Source organism: Rhincodon typus, chromosome 17 (genome assembly GCF_021869965.1).
Source record: "Rhincodon typus isolate 14 chromosome 17, sRhiTyp1.1, whole genome shotgun sequence".
NCBI lineage: Eukaryota > Metazoa > Chordata > Chondrichthyes > Orectolobiformes > Rhincodontidae > Rhincodon > Rhincodon typus.
In genome coordinates, this window is record NC_063348.1 from 48,043,352 (window position 1) to 48,062,016 (window position 18,665).

The following is an 18,665-nucleotide window of genomic DNA, read 5'->3' on the forward strand; positions in this document are numbered from 1 at the left end:
GCCCTCATGTTCTCCCCCCACCTCCATCCAAGGCCCAAAGCAAACTTTTCATAACAGATAGGTGTTCACTTGTACATCTTCCAACTTGGTCTACTGTATCCGTTACTCCCGATGTGGCCTCCTCTACATCGGTGAGACCAAGTGTAGACTCGAGGACCGTTTCACAGAGCACCTGCGCTCTGTACGCGACAAACTACAACAACTTATGGTCGCCAACCATTTTAACTCACCCTCCCATTCCCTGATGACATGTCCATACTGGGCCTCCTCCAGTGTCACAATGACACCACATGCAAACTGAAGTAGCAGCACTTCATATGCCGCCTCGGGAGCCTAGAGCCCGATGGTCTTAACATAGAATTCACCAGTTTTATAATCTCCCCATGTCCAGCCTCATCCCATGTCCAGTCCTCCCTTTCATCCCCACCTCCTTCACCTGACACAACCTATCCATCCCACCCATCCCATTGACCAATCCCCTCCATTCCCTGCCAGCCCTCCCCTATCACCATCCCACCTACCTACCCCAGCCCTACCCTCCCTCTCTATTTATTTCCCAGCTCTCTTCCCCCTCCCTATTTCTGAAGAAGGGTCCCAAACCAAAATGTCAATTTCTTGCTCCTCTGATGCTGCCTGGCCTGCTGTGTTCCTCCAGCTCCACACTGCGTTATCTCATAGTTAATTGTATGATCTTTTTTATTTTGAAGAACAACTTGCTGCAGGGATTCTGAGATTTTATAATACAGGAAAGGCATTACCAGAAGCAGAAAAAAAGTTGAAAACTCTTGCATTATGCTATATACATATACTTTTTTAAACAGGCAACATAAAGATGTAGCATTGATGAATTTGGCCAATGTCTTGCACCGAGCCCATTTCTCAGCAGATGCGGCCATACTGGTTCATGCAGCATTGGATGTATCCATGGACTTTCTCACAAGCCATTACACTCTTGGAAACATTTATGCTGTGAGTATGCTGAATATCTTTTTCTGATTTAATTTTGTTTACATTCTTGTTAGTATGTTTAGTGGTCTTTAAAGGTTTATGCAGCAGTTCTCGTTGACATAGTTTACACACACAGAAATATTCAACTGTCATATTAGGTGTTACTGCAAAGAGATGTGTTGCTGAAGCTTTTCATCTTGCACTCATCACCGCAAACATAAGAATGCCAGATTTCGTGCCTTTGTGCTAATGAGTACAAGATGAACCAAAATGATAACTTGACTGTCTCTCTTAAGCAACACTTAAGTTCTAAGCGGTCTAACATCAGTCAAGTTGGACCTAAGAGGGGAACTATTACATTTGTATCATTTTATTTTGTATTTTAAATGGATTGTGTTAATATATTTTGAACTTCGTCTGTTTTACATACACGCAAGAAAAAATCTTATTCACACGCAGGACCCTATTCTTTGTATGCAAAATGAATTTGTCCATGTGTTGCACCTTTGCAGTTGAGGAAAGGGTTACAGAGATTGCCAATCCCAGCTGCATTCCCCATGGTCATGCCCTGACCAATTACAGTCTGCATGCCTGGTCTGAGTTTAATAAGCTAACTATGTTTGAACTGTATTCGGCACCCTTTCCTCATGCTGTACACATTGGCATTCCCTTTCAATTTTTTTGTGTCCCAGTCCTGATGAGTGCAAGATGAAAATCTTTAACTCTTACAATGTTTCAAGTTCTGTACTCCCAAGCAATTTAAAAAAAAAACTTATTAAACACTTGTAACTGGCTAATATTTTGATAATTAATGGAGTTCCAACAGGAATTCTGTGTTTTTCTTCATTCCTAATTGGTGAATCCTAATTGGTTTTGGTTTATTCATTCCGCAAACCTTGACATTTTTCAGCTGCAGGAAGAATTTAGAACACGTTAAGTAGTGATTAGCTTAACCATGCCTTCTATTGCCAGTGACAGGGATAGAAGTTAAAAGATGATTGATTCAAGGAAGAATGTAATAGCTCAGTTAAAACAGAAGTATTTAATAGTCTGTATGTAAAGATATAGAGGAGGGTCATTTAAGATGTATGATAACATGACTGTAGCCAGTAGTCGTTGCGGCAAGAAGAGGGATTGCGTTTGGAGAAAAAAGATATTGCATTTGATCTAACAGGATCTTTCAAAAAAAATTCTAGCATCCTAGTGGAAATGGATATACTAATTCTATTTGTCCTGATAGAAGTAAAGATTTGAAATGTAAACTCATTAGTACAAGTCTAGAGCAGTGAATAAGTTCCCTTCCTTTTCTTGTATCAGAGACTGGTATGACAGACAAATTTTATGTTCCAATTTTGTATATCTTAGTCATACATGATGTGAGGCTCAAATCAGAGAGATTCTCCCATGTTTTTCTTTCAATATGTTTATTAATAAAGTTCAGTCAAGGATTTTAAAAAATTACAATATTACAAGTAAAACTTTTTTTAAAAAAAAAAGCAACAATAATCCCATTCTCCAGCCCAACCCCTTCACGTGAATACATGCAGCATACAAAGAAAAATAAGATAAATTATAGGGTGGAGGGAGGTGAAGCATTTAAAAGTTCAACAAGAAGTTAAATTTCCAGTGATTTTCAAGATCTCAGTGACGTGATGTTGCTGTATCAACAGTTTAAATCCAATGTTGCCCTGACTCTATCTATGGGGTTTTATGTTATTTAAAATTCTCAGAACGGTTTGTGTTCCTTCCACTTAATGTTGCCAACCAGACTGTTTCCTACTTGACAGAGAGAAAAAGCCTTCTTAGCCAGTGTTCGGCTTTCCCTTTTCCGAGTGGACCTTTGAGGCCCATGCTCAGTAGCGATTTCTGGAACTTGAAGTCAGTGCTGTGATCCATGACAGCACGCCAATCACTGCGCATGTAACGTCGGAGCACTGCTGCTTAGAGGCGATGCTGCCTGTTTTCAGTGCTGTATTCCAAATTCTATCTCCACCGTTCTACCAAAAAGCTCTTTGAAGTTGAAGCTGTTTGTGTATTCTGTGTCTGCGGAGTTTATTGTTTCTAGATTCTGAATTGCAGTAGATGTATCAACTCCAACATATGAAGATTCTCTTAATCATAAGAGTCTCTACAGTGTGGAAGCAGGCCATTAGGCCCATTGAGTCCACACCGACCCTCCGAAGAGCATCCCACCACCCCCATTCTGTCCCTGTAACCTTGCATTTCCCATAGCTAATCCACCTAGCCTGCACATCTTTAGGCTATGGGAGGAAACTGGAGCGCTGTGTGGAAACCAACACAGACACAGACATAATGTGCAAACTCCATGCAGACTGTTGCCCGAGACTGAAATCGAACCGGGGTCCCTGGCACTGAGGGGCACCGGTGCCACTTAGCCACCATGTCAATCAAACCTGTGCTTCCCACAGTTTTAATTACTAATTTCAGACCCCTTGTGAAAAATATGAATTTCAGGCTGTTTTTGGTCAATTCCATGTTGGTTCCATGAAACTTGGCCAGCCTATTTATGTAATACCATTTTAGGCTATATTTTGGTCTGCTTTTTTTTTTAAAAAGACCATTTCTGTCTATGAAAGTCCAAAGTATGAAATGAGCCATTGGAATTCAACAAATAGTAATCTGTATTGTATCATGACACTGTATGGTATGTAATGTATTGCCCCCACATTTTTCTCTGTGATCTGAGAATGGGAATTTACTCCTTCGCAAAAGATATTATGGAGAGAAACCTGACTTTCACTGCAGCTGTGCTGTGGGCTACCTCCGCTTAGAAACAAAGAAAATTGAAGCAGGAGTAGGCCATTTGGCCCTCATGCCTGCTCTGACATTTAATATGATTACGGTTAATCATCAAACTCAATACCCTGTTCCTTCTTTCTCCCCGTACCCACTGATCCCCTTAGTCCTAAGAACTATATCTAACTTCTTAGAAACATTCAATGTTTTGGCTTCAACTACTTTCTATGGCAGAGAATTCACAGGCTCACCACTCTCTGGGTGAAGGAATTTGTCTTCATCTCAGTCCTAAATGAGCTATGTGGCATCTTTAAATTGTGACCCTGGTTCTGGACTCCCTGGTCCAAGAGCAACTTTCCTAACAAGACTGTCTAGTCTTGTTAGAATATTATAGGTTTCTATGTGATACCTCCCTCAATCTTTCAAAACTCCAGTGAATATAGTTGTAACCAATCCAGTCTGTCTTCATATTTCAGTCCTACTATCCCAGGAATAACTCTGGTAAACCTTTGTTACACTCCCTCCATAACTAGAACATACTGCTCAGGTAAGGAGGCCAAAACTGCACACCATACTCCAGGTATGGTCTTAGCAAGGCCCTCTACAATTGCAGCAAGGTCGTGTACAATTGCAGCAAGGCATCTCTACTCTGTACTTCATCTCTCTTGCTCTAAGGCCAATGTACCATTTGCCTTCTTCACCACCTGCTGCACTGCATGTATACTTTCAGCAAGGATACCCAAGTCTTGTCAATCTGTCATCATTTGATAATCTACCTTCCTCTTTGCTACCCAAGCGGATAACCTCATGTTTATCCATGTTATATTTAATCTACCATGCATATGCCCGCTCTCTCAACTTCTCCAAATCACACTGAAGCATCTCTGCATCCTCCTCACAGCTTTACCCACCTACCCAGCTTTGTGTTGTGTGCAAACTTGGAGATTTAATTCATCTAAATCATTAATATATATCGTCAATAGCTGGGGTCCAAGTACTGATCCCTGCCATACTCTGCTAGTCATTGCCTGCCACTTTTTTGACTGAAATTTCAAAAACGTTTGGAACTTTTCTTCCTACCTCTTTCTCCCCGCTCCATCTTTCCCTTTTGCTCCCCAGAACTAAATTCGAATTTTGGGCATCTAGTTCAATCTAGTGCAACAGATCAGCTTTTTACATATAGACTGTGGTAAATGTTCTTTGCTGCATTTAAGCATTGTTAAGGTACTTTATCTATTACGAATCAGAAATGAAATTGTTATCTTATGACAAGTTACTTTTTTTGTATATTCTATATTATATTAAATTTTTCAAAAAATTTGTCTATTTCCAAATAAGTAAACGAATTGTCGTACGATGAGTGTGTGTGTGTGTGTGTGTGTGTATGTATGTATATATATATATATTTGCTAATTTCACTGTTGTACTGCATCAGTATAATTCAGTATGTTGTACAAATACAGTTAGCACACATTGATGCATTCCATCATCCTGTGAAGTACCCATCATACTGGGAAAATGCCTAAGGGCTAGGAAATTCTGATGTGAATGTCCCTAAATTAAAACACCAGTGTTTTATTAATCAATCAACAATGTGATTGTCTGCATTATGACACTTTAGATGGCAAATCTACCAATAAAGAACCAGTAGAGGACAAATAGAGATTGTCAAAACTAAGCTCCAAATAACTGTAATGACCAAGTAGGGAAGTCAATGCACAGAAGTGGAAAATGTCCATATTTTATGGTACCATTAGTATCAAGACAAGCATAGGAGTGTTTACAGCATTATTAATAATTTGAAATGAAATGTTGATATAACTTGCAATTTTTCTTTTCCAGATGTTAGGAGAATATAACCATTCAGTGCTATGCTACGATCAAGCATTGCTTATAAGGCCAGGTTTTGAACATGCGCTAAGAAGGAAACATGCCGTACTGTGCCAGCAGAAATTGGAACAAAAATTGGAGGCACAGCACAGGTATGATACGTGTAACAGGAACATGGTTGCAATTTTGTTTTAGTGTGGTGCCATAGGAAAGTACAGCACAAAAGGAAACCGGTCAGCTCAGAACGTCTAAGCCAAATCTTTCATAAAGCAATCCTTTAGTACCACTGATATACTATCGCTCCATATTCCTGCATTATATTTTCTCCTTAAACTATTTATCCAATTCTCTTTTGAAAACAACATTTGAATCTGCTTAACATAATAAACGTCGATGCTTTTTTAGTTCATGCAAGTAACTCCAGTTGAACAATGACCCTCCTTTAACTTCGCTAACACCTGCATCCAAAGTATCTATTCTTACCCTTATTCTTAAAAAGGATATTTTGCAGATACCGCTCAGTAGGGAGAATGTGTCAATTTGTAATGCTAGTAAATTTACATATTTCGCTCACAAGTTCATCCACATTTAGTTTTATTTTTCCTTTGAATTGTTGGGACTTATTATGATGATTCATGTATTTAGATCTTTGCAGCGAACGTTAAATGAACTGAAGGAATACCAGAAGCAACATGATAATTACCTGAGGCAGCAAGAATTGCTGGAGAAGCACAAAGTTATGCAAGATGAGCAGCTGCTGAGAAATATAATCCATGAAACACAAATGGCTAAAGAAACTCAGCTAGGTAAATTCACTGTCTTTTGATGCAAGTTATCAAACAGTGCTGTTGGAAAATATCATCATACTCAAATGAGTATTTTCACAGCTGTCTGAAGGTGGATGGTTATTTTGTATTTAGCCATAAGTGCAAGAGTCAGTCTTTTTTACATTATCCAGGTTTCAGTTATTTAAATTTTGAATTATATTGTCAACTTTTGGGACAATTTTGGCCAGCTTTGTTCAAGACAATAGATAACGAGGGTGATTATTTTAAGAAATATGAGAATAAATATTGGAGCCAACCTATTTAATTTGTAAATTCTTTTTGAAAACAGTTTTGCATCTACTTGTTCTATTTCCTTGTTATATTAGCCAGTACATTATCCAAGAGGCAACTTAAATAAAAAGTAGCTTACAGGTTTTATGATCCTAGCTAGTGGTACTTCTGGACAAATTAGATCCTAGAATGAAAGCTGGGTTGATCTTTATTTTTGTTTTGCTGGTTAATGTGGTTAGTCACCAAGACATGTTCACCCAAGACTGCAGATTTTCTTTAATAACAGAACTTTATTGTACAAAAAAAAAGCAAGCTATCTAAAGAAACTGTTGGGAGTCAGTTGAGTCAAACTCAAGTTGAGAAAATGGTGTAATTTGTCGGGACTTGAGTCATTGTAATGGATAATGACAGGACACAGGTTGAAAATTTGTTTGGCTGTGTGTTTTAGATCTTAATACGTGTCTTGGATATTTGCTGTGGATGATGTAATAATTCAGTGAGTCCTTTCCAAATTTGCCAGTGTGAACTTTTTCACACTTTTTTTGGTGTGGCACGGTTGCTCAATGGTTAACCCTGCTGCCTCACAGTGCCAGGGACCCGAGTTCAATTCCAGCCTTGGGCAACTGTGTAGAGTTTGCACATCCTCCCCATGCCTGCTTGGGTTTCCTTGGGTGCTCCAGTTTCCTCCCATACTCCAAAGATGTGCAGGTTAGGTGGATTGACCATGTCAAAATTGCCTTTAGTGTCCAGGGATGTGTAGGATAGGTGGATTAGCCATGGGAAAATGCAAGGTTACAGCGAAAGGTAAAGGGGGTGAGTGTAGGATGCTCTTCAGAGAGTTGTTGTGGACTTGTTGGGCCGAATGGTCTGTTTCCACACTGTATGGATTCTATTCTAAATCTGAGAGCCTAAATTTTCTCGATTCCAATAATCAAACATATATGTCTCGAAAATTAAACCTTCCCGTGAGGTAGCTGATCCCTGAACTTTTCTAAACTCTTTCTAAGAGAGAAACTTTGTATTCTGAACAGATTATTTAATAACTTGTTCATCCTAAATTATTTTGAAGTTATAATGATCAACCCACAATTAAAGCCCAGTCCATTTAATGTTGGTCATGGGAAAGCCTCTCGTAATAATTATTCAGGTTAGAATTAATAGTACATGGAAAAAGGTGAGTTGATTGAAAGGGGAAATCATATTACAGGAGGGTTTTGAAGAGGTAGAAGAAAGGGTCTATAAGGGATATGCTGTAAATGTAATTGTTATTGTAATTACGTGCAAAGTACTAATCTTGTAAGAGGTAAAATGTAATTGTTCGATACAGTGCCACAAAACGGCTATGTGAGAAAAGCTGCAAAGTATGGAATAAAATGAACTCTAGCATGTTGGATATGAAATTGGTTCAAAAATATAATCAGCATCCTAGTTAACGGATATTTTTCAGAGGAGCGTTGTATTGGAGTTCCCTAGGGGTTGATATTGGGACCCTTGCTTTTCCTGATTTTAATTAATTATCTAGATCTAGTGTTCAGCAGTCAATTTCAAAGTTTGCAGATGATGCAAAACTTGGAAACGGTATCAACTGAGAGGAGGACTGACATAGACAAATTGGTGGAGTGAGTGGATGGATAGGTGGCAAATGAAGTTAAATGCTAAGAAGTGTGAGTTGATGCACGTTGGTAGCAAAAGCATGGACAGATGCTATAAAATAAAGAGTACAATACTAAAGAAGGTGCAGGAGCAGAGGGACCTGGATTTGTATGTGCGCTGAAATTCTTAAACATGTCAGAGGAGATATGAGAGCAGTTAATAAAGCATGCGGTATTTCGGGGCTTTGTTAATTGGGTTATAGTGTACAAGAGCAAAGAGCTTCTGCTGAATTTATATAAGACACTTGTCAGACTTCAGCTGAAGTATTGTGTATAGTTCTGGGTCTGCAGTTCGGAAGAATATGAATACACTGTAGAGAGTGCAAAAGAGATTTATTTGAATGGTTCCTGAAATGAGAAAATTCAGTTCTGTGGATAGAAGGGAGAGTTTGGGACTGTTCTTTTTGGAGAGAACAAGGATAAGAGCAGATCTGATAGAAATTTGCAAGTAGTGAGAGGGCCGGATACAGTAGATAGGGCAAAACTGTTTCCACTCAAGAGGATCAAGAACAAGTGGGTATAGATTTGTAAAAGAAAGAAATGTGATGTGAGGAAAAAAAAAGCTTTTCACACTGCTTGTGGTTTGGATTTGCAATGAACTACCTCTATGTGTGGTGAAGGAGCATTCACCTGAGGAATTGAAGAGGACATTAGAACGTTGTCTCCATTTAAACGGTGTACAAAGGTATGGGGAAGAAGCAGGAAAATGGCACTAAGTTGTAAGGCTCATTTGGAGAAAGTTGGTGCAGACACGAGGCCACATGGTATCATTTGCATTGTAACATTTCTACGATTCTGTAATTAATCTGAAAACACAGTCTCATGTTTACCGTACCGGTCATAAAGGTAACGCTATAAACCTCTTTCCATTGGCACCACAGAGTTCTGCACTCACCTGCTTTCTGACAAAATGCTGCATTTAGTCACTTGCAAAAGGAGACTTATTTTTTAAGTAAGCTCTTCATGGAAATAACCAATGCTCACATCTGCCTCTATTTTGAAATTCAAATTCCAAAAATTGCATTAATATACATGAACTAAACATCCTTCGTCATATACGCCATAGCACCCTTTTCTAGAAGTGATCAGATTCATACAAAATATGTAAAATATTATTTAACTTGTGTTACTGCAGAATTGGGATCAGTTAGAAATTACTCGATAGTATAAAAGCCAATATTTAGGTTAAATTTGTTTTTTTTAATTCTTTTTAGGAAACCACCAGCTTTGTCGCTGGGTTAACAAGCAGCAAATTTTACACTGTCAGTGGGATCGTCCTGTGCGCTATACCAGAGGAGATCTTTTTGACACAGTAGAACATGTACAGGTATAAATTAAAGTAAAATAACAACTTAATTAATGTTTGGTATAAGGTGACAGCAGTTTGCGCTCATCTTTAAAATGTTGATGTACCTGTTCATCTTCAATTCACTTCCACTGTATCCAACTCCTTAACCCATTGTAAGATCCGGATATTCTAGGCTTTTTTAAAATGGCAATCCAGGACTTATGGTCACCATTACTGCATTTGCTTTTTGTTCCAGATTTGTTTAATTAACTATTATTGAACAGTCAACGAAGTATCCAAGCTCCTATCACTGGACCATTAATCAAGACTTCTGAATGCTATTTCAGTAACGTCATCAGCAAAAACAGTAGCACAACCATCAGTACCCACCATTCATTTGGGTGTGCAAAATCCAGAGTGGCTAGAGCTTGTTTATTTCTCTTCCCTAATCTGTCACCTTTCATTGGATGTGATGCTTAATGTGAACAACTCATCAACCCAGCTCCTTAATTTGCCTAACCTCATCCACTGTCATCTGTGAACTTGTAAAGCTATTTTCTGTTCCCATTTCCAAGTTATATTTGGCATCCTGCTCATGATCCCTTTCCATGTGTCTGTATCCTTCACCAACGTTCATTTTCAGATCAAAATAGTGTTAGGAATATTTGTCCCATTATTTTTCAACATCAGGATTGCATGTTGTTTTCTTGAAACTATAGTGTGATTCTTCAATACTAGATGGAATGTTGTAGCTTTTAAATTGCTTAAGGCCTATGTAAATGTTAGAGGCCAGTCCAGATCCAGAACTACCTCTGGACAATGCCACAGGATAACTGCAAGTTAGTAGTAATTAATTTTGATAAAATTAAAGAAAATGGTAAAGTCACCAAAACTTTGCCATAGAAATACTATTTCAAGTACACTTGTTGAGGTAAGATTGTTCTTAAAAAATATAGTGAATTAAAATAAAAAAATTTGAATGACAGAAATTTTTGATGACAGTTGTTGTGTAAACGTTGCCTTTCCAGAATGTAGAAGCACTGCGGGATGGAATTTGAAGGTTGTACAATTTCTTTAAAATATTGGCCAAAACTTTGCAGTCAGTAGCAAAGTGACAGTACTCGCATCTAACCTTGAAGAAAGCTGCGCATAAAGATCCAGCAATCTCTGTGACATGGTCCCTATCCTTTGCAAGCAGGAAGCAAATTCCCACACATTGTGTGATTTTCAACCAAAGAAAAGCGTGGAAGAAAGGCATTCCCATGTGAACTATCCACAAGATCACTTCTACCAATCACAGTCTGCTTGCCAGCCAATCACTTATGCACTTCAAATTGTTGTTCCCTTTGAGTTTTTGGTATTCATGTGATTCTATCCTAATGAGTTCAAGTTGAAAAGCATCAACAGCAGCTCTTCTGCACTTTTCCGGACAGCAGAATTGCTGTCAGTTTCATGGCATAATTGTAACAAATGTTGACAGTTTGACCATGATTGCAACTGCAAAATTTGGGGATTTAAAAAATTCTACCTATCAAATTTTTGTTTTATGATGTTAATGTCAGTTAAGTTTTTAAATATTATTTTAATTGAGCTTTTTTGCAATGAACACTTTTGCAGGCTTTGTCATTTTTTGAAAGAATTTTAAGGTATTCTTCCATTTGTGTTGCTCACTAACTGCATCATATCTACTCAAAACAAATCATTCCAATAGCTTGCATATATTTTTCATCCCGTTTCAGATTGCTGTACAGTAATTTTCTACCAAACATTTTTATTCATTCACTTTTCGATGTCTGTAAGATTTCACTTGTTTCAGAAGGCTTAACTGTTTTGGGTATATCTTGCATTATTGAAATATTGCGCAGAGTCAATATTTTCTCAAGTATTTAACTGTTCCTTTTTTTAAATAAATGTGAGTGTGCATTTCTTCTTTCAGTTCGGGGAGGATAGTTCCACCTCAAGAATGATGCCTGTTGAGATGAAGTTGATGATGAATATGACATGGGACAACATACAGCAGAAATTTCCATCATCACCAACAGGTCGATCAGTGTTGAATATATGGGGAAAGGATTTCTCAAGCTACAATGTAAGTAACAGAGAGGCAGGGAGGGTTAGAATTTGAGACTTGTTTTGCTTTGTGCTCCCCTATATTCTGAATCCTTACAGGAGCAGTGTTCTTGAGCCAGGATAATATTCCTCCAAACCAACACCGATATGTAAAAATTTCAGTGCAGTTCTTTTTCTTCAGGATTTCGTTCAAATCAAACCAAACCTTTGGGTTTTGGTTTGAATATATTCATGTAACATTAAGTTTTTCATTACTTCCTCTGTTCTGATTTATTTTTATTTTGCATTGTGTGGAAAAGTTGTTGAAGCTGTCCTTTGAGACGAAAGATTTATTTAAAGTAGTTTGATAAATTGTTTTAGTTCCATTTTTCTTTAGGATTGCCATACTTTAATAGTAAGTCATTTGACCTTGTGGTAAATGCTGTATTAAAAGACTAGGGCCACTGTACGATGATAGAGAGTGGTGCGTATATGGAATAGGCTGCCAGAGAAAGTGGTTAAGGCAGGTTCAATAGCAACATCTTAAAAAAAACATTTGGATAGGCACATGGGTGGGAAGGGTTTAGAGGGATATGGACCAAATGTGGGCAGTTGGAACTAGCTGAATGGGCACCATGGTCAGCATGGACCAGTTTGACCGAAGGACCTGTTTCCATGCTGTATTACTCTATAACTCTCTGACTCTATATGATAATTCTTTCTAATGACATTTTTGTTTCAGTTCTGAAGCAGAAACATTTGTGCTGCTTCCCAAAGTGATGAGGCATTGTCTGCTCCTTGGTCAATGTATTGTGCAGACAGTTATGCTTTTTCTGTTGCTCAAGCCCCATACAAGGAAGGCAAACAGTTCATGGGGTCACCCCAGTTTTCCAATATCCTACTTCAGTCCCAATTAGTTATAACGTGGAGTAGTCAGGCTTATGTTAGCAGATTGCCTACCTACTCGTTGCAGGGAATGGGGCTAAGTGAAAAGTATTTGTTTGCAAAAAGTAGTTTAGAGTATTATTTTATTCAGAAATTATAACAAGTTTAGATAGCTGACTTCTTTATAATTCTTAGAAATTTACTAGAAAAAAATTAGTAAGTATTCAGGAAAAATGTTACGTTACTTTTAGAAACAGAATACTAAAATGTGAAATATTTATTCATGTACTGCTTATGTTGTCAGGATATATTATGGCCAAAAAGGTTGGACTGTATACACAGTTATCCCACCCTTCCCAAGGCAGCTGATCTTCCTACATACTTTCTACCTCCAGAATACAGAGGATTCTGGTAAGAATTTGGAGACTTGTTGAAAATTGGGCCATTTTGTAAGGTACAGGGATGTCATCTTAACAACTAACAGCAGCAAAGTGTAAGTCATTGCTGTAATAACACCACAGATGCAAAACAATGCAAGCAAAACAATAGTGCATACAGATTTATTTTCTAATATTAAAACTTTGGGTTTTTTAAAGTCATGTGCCAAGAGGTATCAAGGCTTTGACCATGTTATAAAATCATAAGATCTGGAAGCAGAATTAGGCTATTTAGCCCTTCAAGTCTGCTCCGCCATTCAGAGAGATCATGTCTGATCAGATAATCCTCAACTTTACATTTCTGCCCTTTCGTCAAAACTCAGCATTCCTTTACTGATTAAAAATCTGTCTACCTCAGCCTTCAATATACTTAACCCACCCTCTACAGCCTTCTGCAGTAAAGATTCCGCTGATTCACTGCCATCTGAGAGAAGAAGTTCCTCTTTATCTTGCCTTCAATGAGTGAGATTACGCCCTTTGGTCCTAGATTCACCCATGAAGGGAAACAATCTGTTAGTGTCTACCTTGTTATAAAACAGTTCTAAAATTGTTAGCCAAAGTGGTACAGAATACATAAAATATAGGAGTGAAACTGTCAGTTATTTCAGTCCTGAGATATGTTTGAAACTGTGGTTTATGTCTGTTCTTGTGAAGGAATGCTTTTATGAAAATGTTTTCAGAAGTCCAAAAATAGAGCGATGGTCATGCATTGGTAAGGTTACTGGATTGATATCCAGAGACAAATGGTGTCGGGAAAGAGTTTCAAATCCCAGTACAGCAGCTGGTGATATTCAAATTCAATTCATAAATCCTGGAATTATAAAAGTAATCTGTGATGTAAAAACTATTATTTATTGTCATGAAACCCATCTGGTTCACTGATTTCTGTCGGGAAGGAAATATTCAATCTTTACTGCATATGCCCTATGTGTGCCACCAATCCCACAGTCATGTGGCTAACTCTTAAATGTTCTCTGAAATGACCTAGCAAGCCACTCAGTTCAAAGGATGGGCGATAATGCTGATCTTCATGTCCAACCCCTTGAAAGTAATGTTTTTTATAAAATAGAGTAACATAATGTCAACCATGTACCCAAATAGGGATTTGCCACCACATGTCATATACTAATATAAACTTATATTGAACAACCCAGGAAAATTACAAGGATTAAGCACATTAATCCTATTTAATATCTTACATACATATAGCTTGCTTTCATTTTTGGGTATATTTTGCTAAATTGTGAATCAGTAAACAATTGAAACTTTTTTTTTCTTTTTACTAGTGTCCGGTCAGTTCTGATGTCTTCAGGAAACCAAGATAGAGACATGGCTGGCAGACTTCCTGACTGTTCTTCCATGTTAGATTTCCACAGTAATGAACAGCTTTATCAACTAGTGAAAGAACTGGAAAATACACCAGACTTGAAATCAGGAATACCAGACTACTATGCCAAGCAGGTAAGTTTTTTTTTCTTAACTGAAGGCCACCTTGTATAACACTTATTGAATATTGTTAATGCTAATGTTTAAAAAAATGTTGGAGCATGTATAAGTAAAAGAGAAACTGGTGCCAGAGCCTGCAATGGAGCAATAAGCCAGAATAAAATGATTGGGAGAGCAGAGCAAAGCAAACCTTGGGCTCCTCCAGCCTACTCTTGCATTTAGTAGTTCATCGCTAATTGTCTGACACAACTTCCCTTTCCACCCAACTCCCTGATCTCTCTTATTTTCCTGATGGACCAAAAATCTGACTTTCTCAGTCTTCAATACGTTTAACAACAAAGCATCCATGATCCTCATTAGCAAAAATTTCCAAAGATTCACAACATTTTTATCCCTCGGCCTAAATAATCAGACCCTTGTCCTGAGGTTGTAGCCCGAGTTCTAGATTCCCCAGTTAGAGGAAACAGCCTGTCTGTCTACCCTACAAAACCCCTTCGCAATCTTGGATGTTTCGGTAAGATCACATCATTCTTTTAAACTCCAGAGAATATGTCCCAAGTTTACTCGACCTTTCATTGTAGGACAGTCCCATTACTCCAGGAATTAATCTATCGGACCTTTACTATATAGACTCGAAGACAAGTATATCCTTCCTTAAAAATAGAGACCAAAACTGCACACAAGTGCTCTAAATGTGATCTCACCAAAGCCCGCTCGATTTGTAACAAGACTTTGTTCTACTTGTACTCCGGTCCCCTTGCACCAAGGCCTTTGGTGTCTAACTTGCTGAAAAGTAAATGCAGTGTTTTGTGCTAAGTTGATAAGCTAACCCATGTTTTTGGGTGATATCCCTTCTATTTATAGTCCAATGCAGGACACTGTCATTACCCCGCTTTACCCTATCTAATCTTTACACTTTATAATTGTGCCTCTGTATTCCTTGCGTACGTTTTCTCTTGGTTCCAGACACATGATAGAGCCTCATCTTACCATTCCTTTCTGTCTGGTTACTTTGGAAAAATTCCCTCAACATTGTTTCACCTGTTTGCCACTTTATTTTAAGAATTAATAAATTGCCATTCAAAGCACCAGAGATAGTGTTGAGAGTGCCGTTTTCTCCTTGTACAGAGCAGTGACTAGAAACTACAGTACAAATGTGACAAAAATACTACAAATGATACTTGTATTTCAATTGAAAATGTAATGCAAAAGCTGCTACGGGTCACACCAGATTAAGTCAATTCATTCAAGAAATTTTGTAGCTTACTAACTGGATAGGCAGTTTTGATATATTGGAGAAGACTTGACCGTTGCAAAATATGTCATGTTTCATGCAGTGTCATTTTACACATAGATGTCATACAAGAATGAGAAACTTCAGTTATGAGGGGTTCGTTGAAAAAATTGGGCCTGTTCTCCTTGGAGAGAGAAAGGCCAGAGGAAATGTCACAGACGTTTTTAAATCATGAGTGGCCTGGATAGAGTAAGTAGGAGGTAGCATTTGCCAATTGTAAGAGGACACAGATCTAAAATAATGTACAAAAGAAGGAAGGATGATATGAAAAAATACTTTTTCACTCAGTGAGTAATTAGGATGTGGAATGCTTTGTTCGGAAGTATGGCGGCAGCAAGTGCAGTTGAGGCATTCAAGAGGACATTGGATGAATGTTTAGATAGAAATGGTGTGCAAGGGTATGTTGGGGGGAAAGTAGGATATTGACACTAGGGTAAAGAGCTGGTGTAGGCATGATGGGCCAAATGGCCGCTCCCTGCACTATTATAATTGTGATACTGTGAAGAGTGGTGACTTCCATTTATCCATTGGAGACATCTACGTTTATTTTTTTCATGAATGCTACCAAGAGACCTACAGTACAAAGAAGATGTAAAATGCATCATGTAGGCTACATTTTTGTACTTCGCATTGCAACTATGATTTGCTTTTGTTTGAATAGGCTCTGTATTCTCACTTGAGTATTATCGAGGAACAAGTTGGAGAGGTCATCTCGCGAGCTATTGAAAAGGTAAGCTGATAACTTTAGTATGTCAAATTAAAGATGCCTCCTACTAGCAGGGCAGACCCAGCAGAGGTGGTAGCACAGTGACATACATTCAGGAAAGAATTGCCCTAATAGTCCTCAACACGGACTTTGGGCCCTATGAAGTCTCATAGCATCCGGTCAAATGTGAACATGGAACCACCTGTTGATTACCACGTACCTACTGCCCAAACTCCTGGTTGATGAATCATTGCTCCTCCATGTTGAACAACTGTTGGAGAAAGCACTGAATATGGTATGGGCACAGAATATACTCTGCATGGGGTATTTCAATGTCCACTATCAAGAGTGGTTTCTCAGCACCACTACTGACTGAGCTGATCCTCCAGTGCTAAAGAACATAGCTACCAGACTGGGTCTGTGGCAGGTGGTGAAGGAACCAAAAAGAAAGGAAAACATACTTGACTTCATCATCCCCAGTCTGCCTGCTACAGATGCATTTGCCCACAGTATCGGTCACAGTGACCATGCCACAGTTCAAATAGAAACAAAACCCTGCTTTCACGTTGAGGATACCCTCCATCGTGTGTGTGGCACTGTGACTGTTCTAAATGAGATAGACTTTGAACAGATCTAGCAATTCATTGGTCATCAACAGCATCCAAATTATACTCCAACACAGTCTGCAAATTCATGGCCTGGCATATCCTCCATTCTTCCATATCCGTCAAGCTGGGAGGGGATCAAATCTGGTTCAGTGAAGATTTTAGGGCATGCTAGGAGCAGTACCAGGCATAGCCTAAAAATAGGGTGTCAGCCTGGTGAAGCTATTAAACAGGACCATTTGCATGCCAAACTGCATAATCAGCAAGTGATAGACAGAGCTCAGTGACTCCACATCCAACAAATAAGATCCAGGCTGTGCTATCCTGCACATCTAGTCATAAATGGTGGTGGACAATTAAACAATTCACTGGTGGAGAAGGCTCCACAAACATCTCATTCCTCAAATTTGGAAGAACCCACACATCAGTGCGAAAGATAAGGCTGATGCATTCACAGCAATCTTCAGCCTGATGTTCCAAGTGATGATCCATCTCACCCTCCTCCAAAGGTCCCCAGCATCACACATGCCAGTCTACGGCCAATTCAGTTGTTGTCTACAGCCAATTCTGAGCAATTAAACATTCATATTCTATTTTGGTTGTGACTGTTAAGTTTCACTGTTTCATTCAACCATCCTATACTTCAGTATCTGATTTCTAGTGTAAATTATGAATCTGTAATGCTTCCGAAATATTTCTTATAAAATATGGTGTCCTGTATGTAATGTCCGCTTGTAATATTTGTGCTCCCAATCCATAAAGACATCAACAATTTCCATTTAATTGAGAGAAGCAATATCTCCAAATAGCCAGTACTGTAGCTGATTTACGCCACTTCACTTAAATAAAGCCAATTAAGAATGAAATGCTATGAACTTTTTGCCACTTGCCCTGTATTATGTTGGATTAATACAATGAACTCTTGGCATCCTATCATAAGATGATGCAGCACAGAAAGGGGTCATTCACTTGTCAGGCCAGTGGAAGCTCTTTGGTTGAGTGTCTAATGAGTCTTGTTCCAGTGCTCTTTCCCTATAACAGCATAATTTTTATTTTTTTTTTAATGTATATTATGCTCATTTGAATACTACTACTGAATCTGTTATCACCTTTTCAGGCAATGCATTTCTAGATCACAGTAATTCACTATATAAAGAATATTATAAATGTTATAAATATAAGAGTGCTGAGTTTATCTGCCAGTCAATTGAAATAGTTAAGCAGGAAAGCTGACGTTTCGGGTCTAGACCCTCCTTCAGAAGTGGGGGAGGGAAAGGGGATTCTGAAATAAATAGGGAGAAAGGGGGAGGCGGATAGAAGATGGATAGAGGAGAAGACAGGTGGAGAGGAGGCAGACAAGTCAAGGAGGTGGGGTTGGAGCCAGTGAAGGTGAGTGTAGGTGGGGAGCTAGGGAGGACGGACAGGTCAAGGAGATAGGATAAGGCTAGTAGGTAGGAGATGGGGGTGGGGCTTGAGGTGGGAGGAGGGGATAGGTGGGAGGACAGATTAGGGAGGCGGGTACGAGCTAGGCTGATTTTGGGATGCGGTCGGGTGAGGGGAGGTTTTAAAGCTTGTGAAGTCCATGTTGATACCATTGGGCTGCAGGGTTCCCAAGCGGAATATGAGGTGCTGTTCCTGCAACCTTCGGGTGGCATCATTGTGACTCTGCAGGAGGCCCAGGATGGACGTGTCGTCCAAGGAGTGGGAGGG

General features: G+C 38.8%; 1 protein-coding gene across 1 annotated transcript in view; it reads left to right on the forward strand.

Annotated features, from left to right (window-relative positions):
• The window catches only part of LOC109921353 (tetratricopeptide repeat protein 17-like), a gene marked incomplete at its 5' end in the record, with an annotated part of 50,681 nt that overhangs the window by 5,867 nt on the left and 26,149 nt on the right, over nucleotides 1–18,665 (forward strand). Inside the window, 8 exons of the mRNA XM_048607360.1 lie at nucleotides 822–969; nucleotides 5,548–5,687; nucleotides 6,181–6,341; nucleotides 9,460–9,572; nucleotides 11,470–11,622; nucleotides 12,772–12,878; nucleotides 14,191–14,365; nucleotides 16,306–16,374. Coding sequence (XP_048463317.1) covers nucleotides 822–969; nucleotides 5,548–5,687; nucleotides 6,181–6,341; nucleotides 9,460–9,572; nucleotides 11,470–11,622; nucleotides 12,772–12,878; nucleotides 14,191–14,365; nucleotides 16,306–16,374 — 1,066 coding nt within the window. The remainder of the gene's footprint in view (nucleotides 1–821; nucleotides 970–5,547; nucleotides 5,688–6,180; nucleotides 6,342–9,459; nucleotides 9,573–11,469; nucleotides 11,623–12,771; nucleotides 12,879–14,190; nucleotides 14,366–16,305; nucleotides 16,375–18,665) is intronic.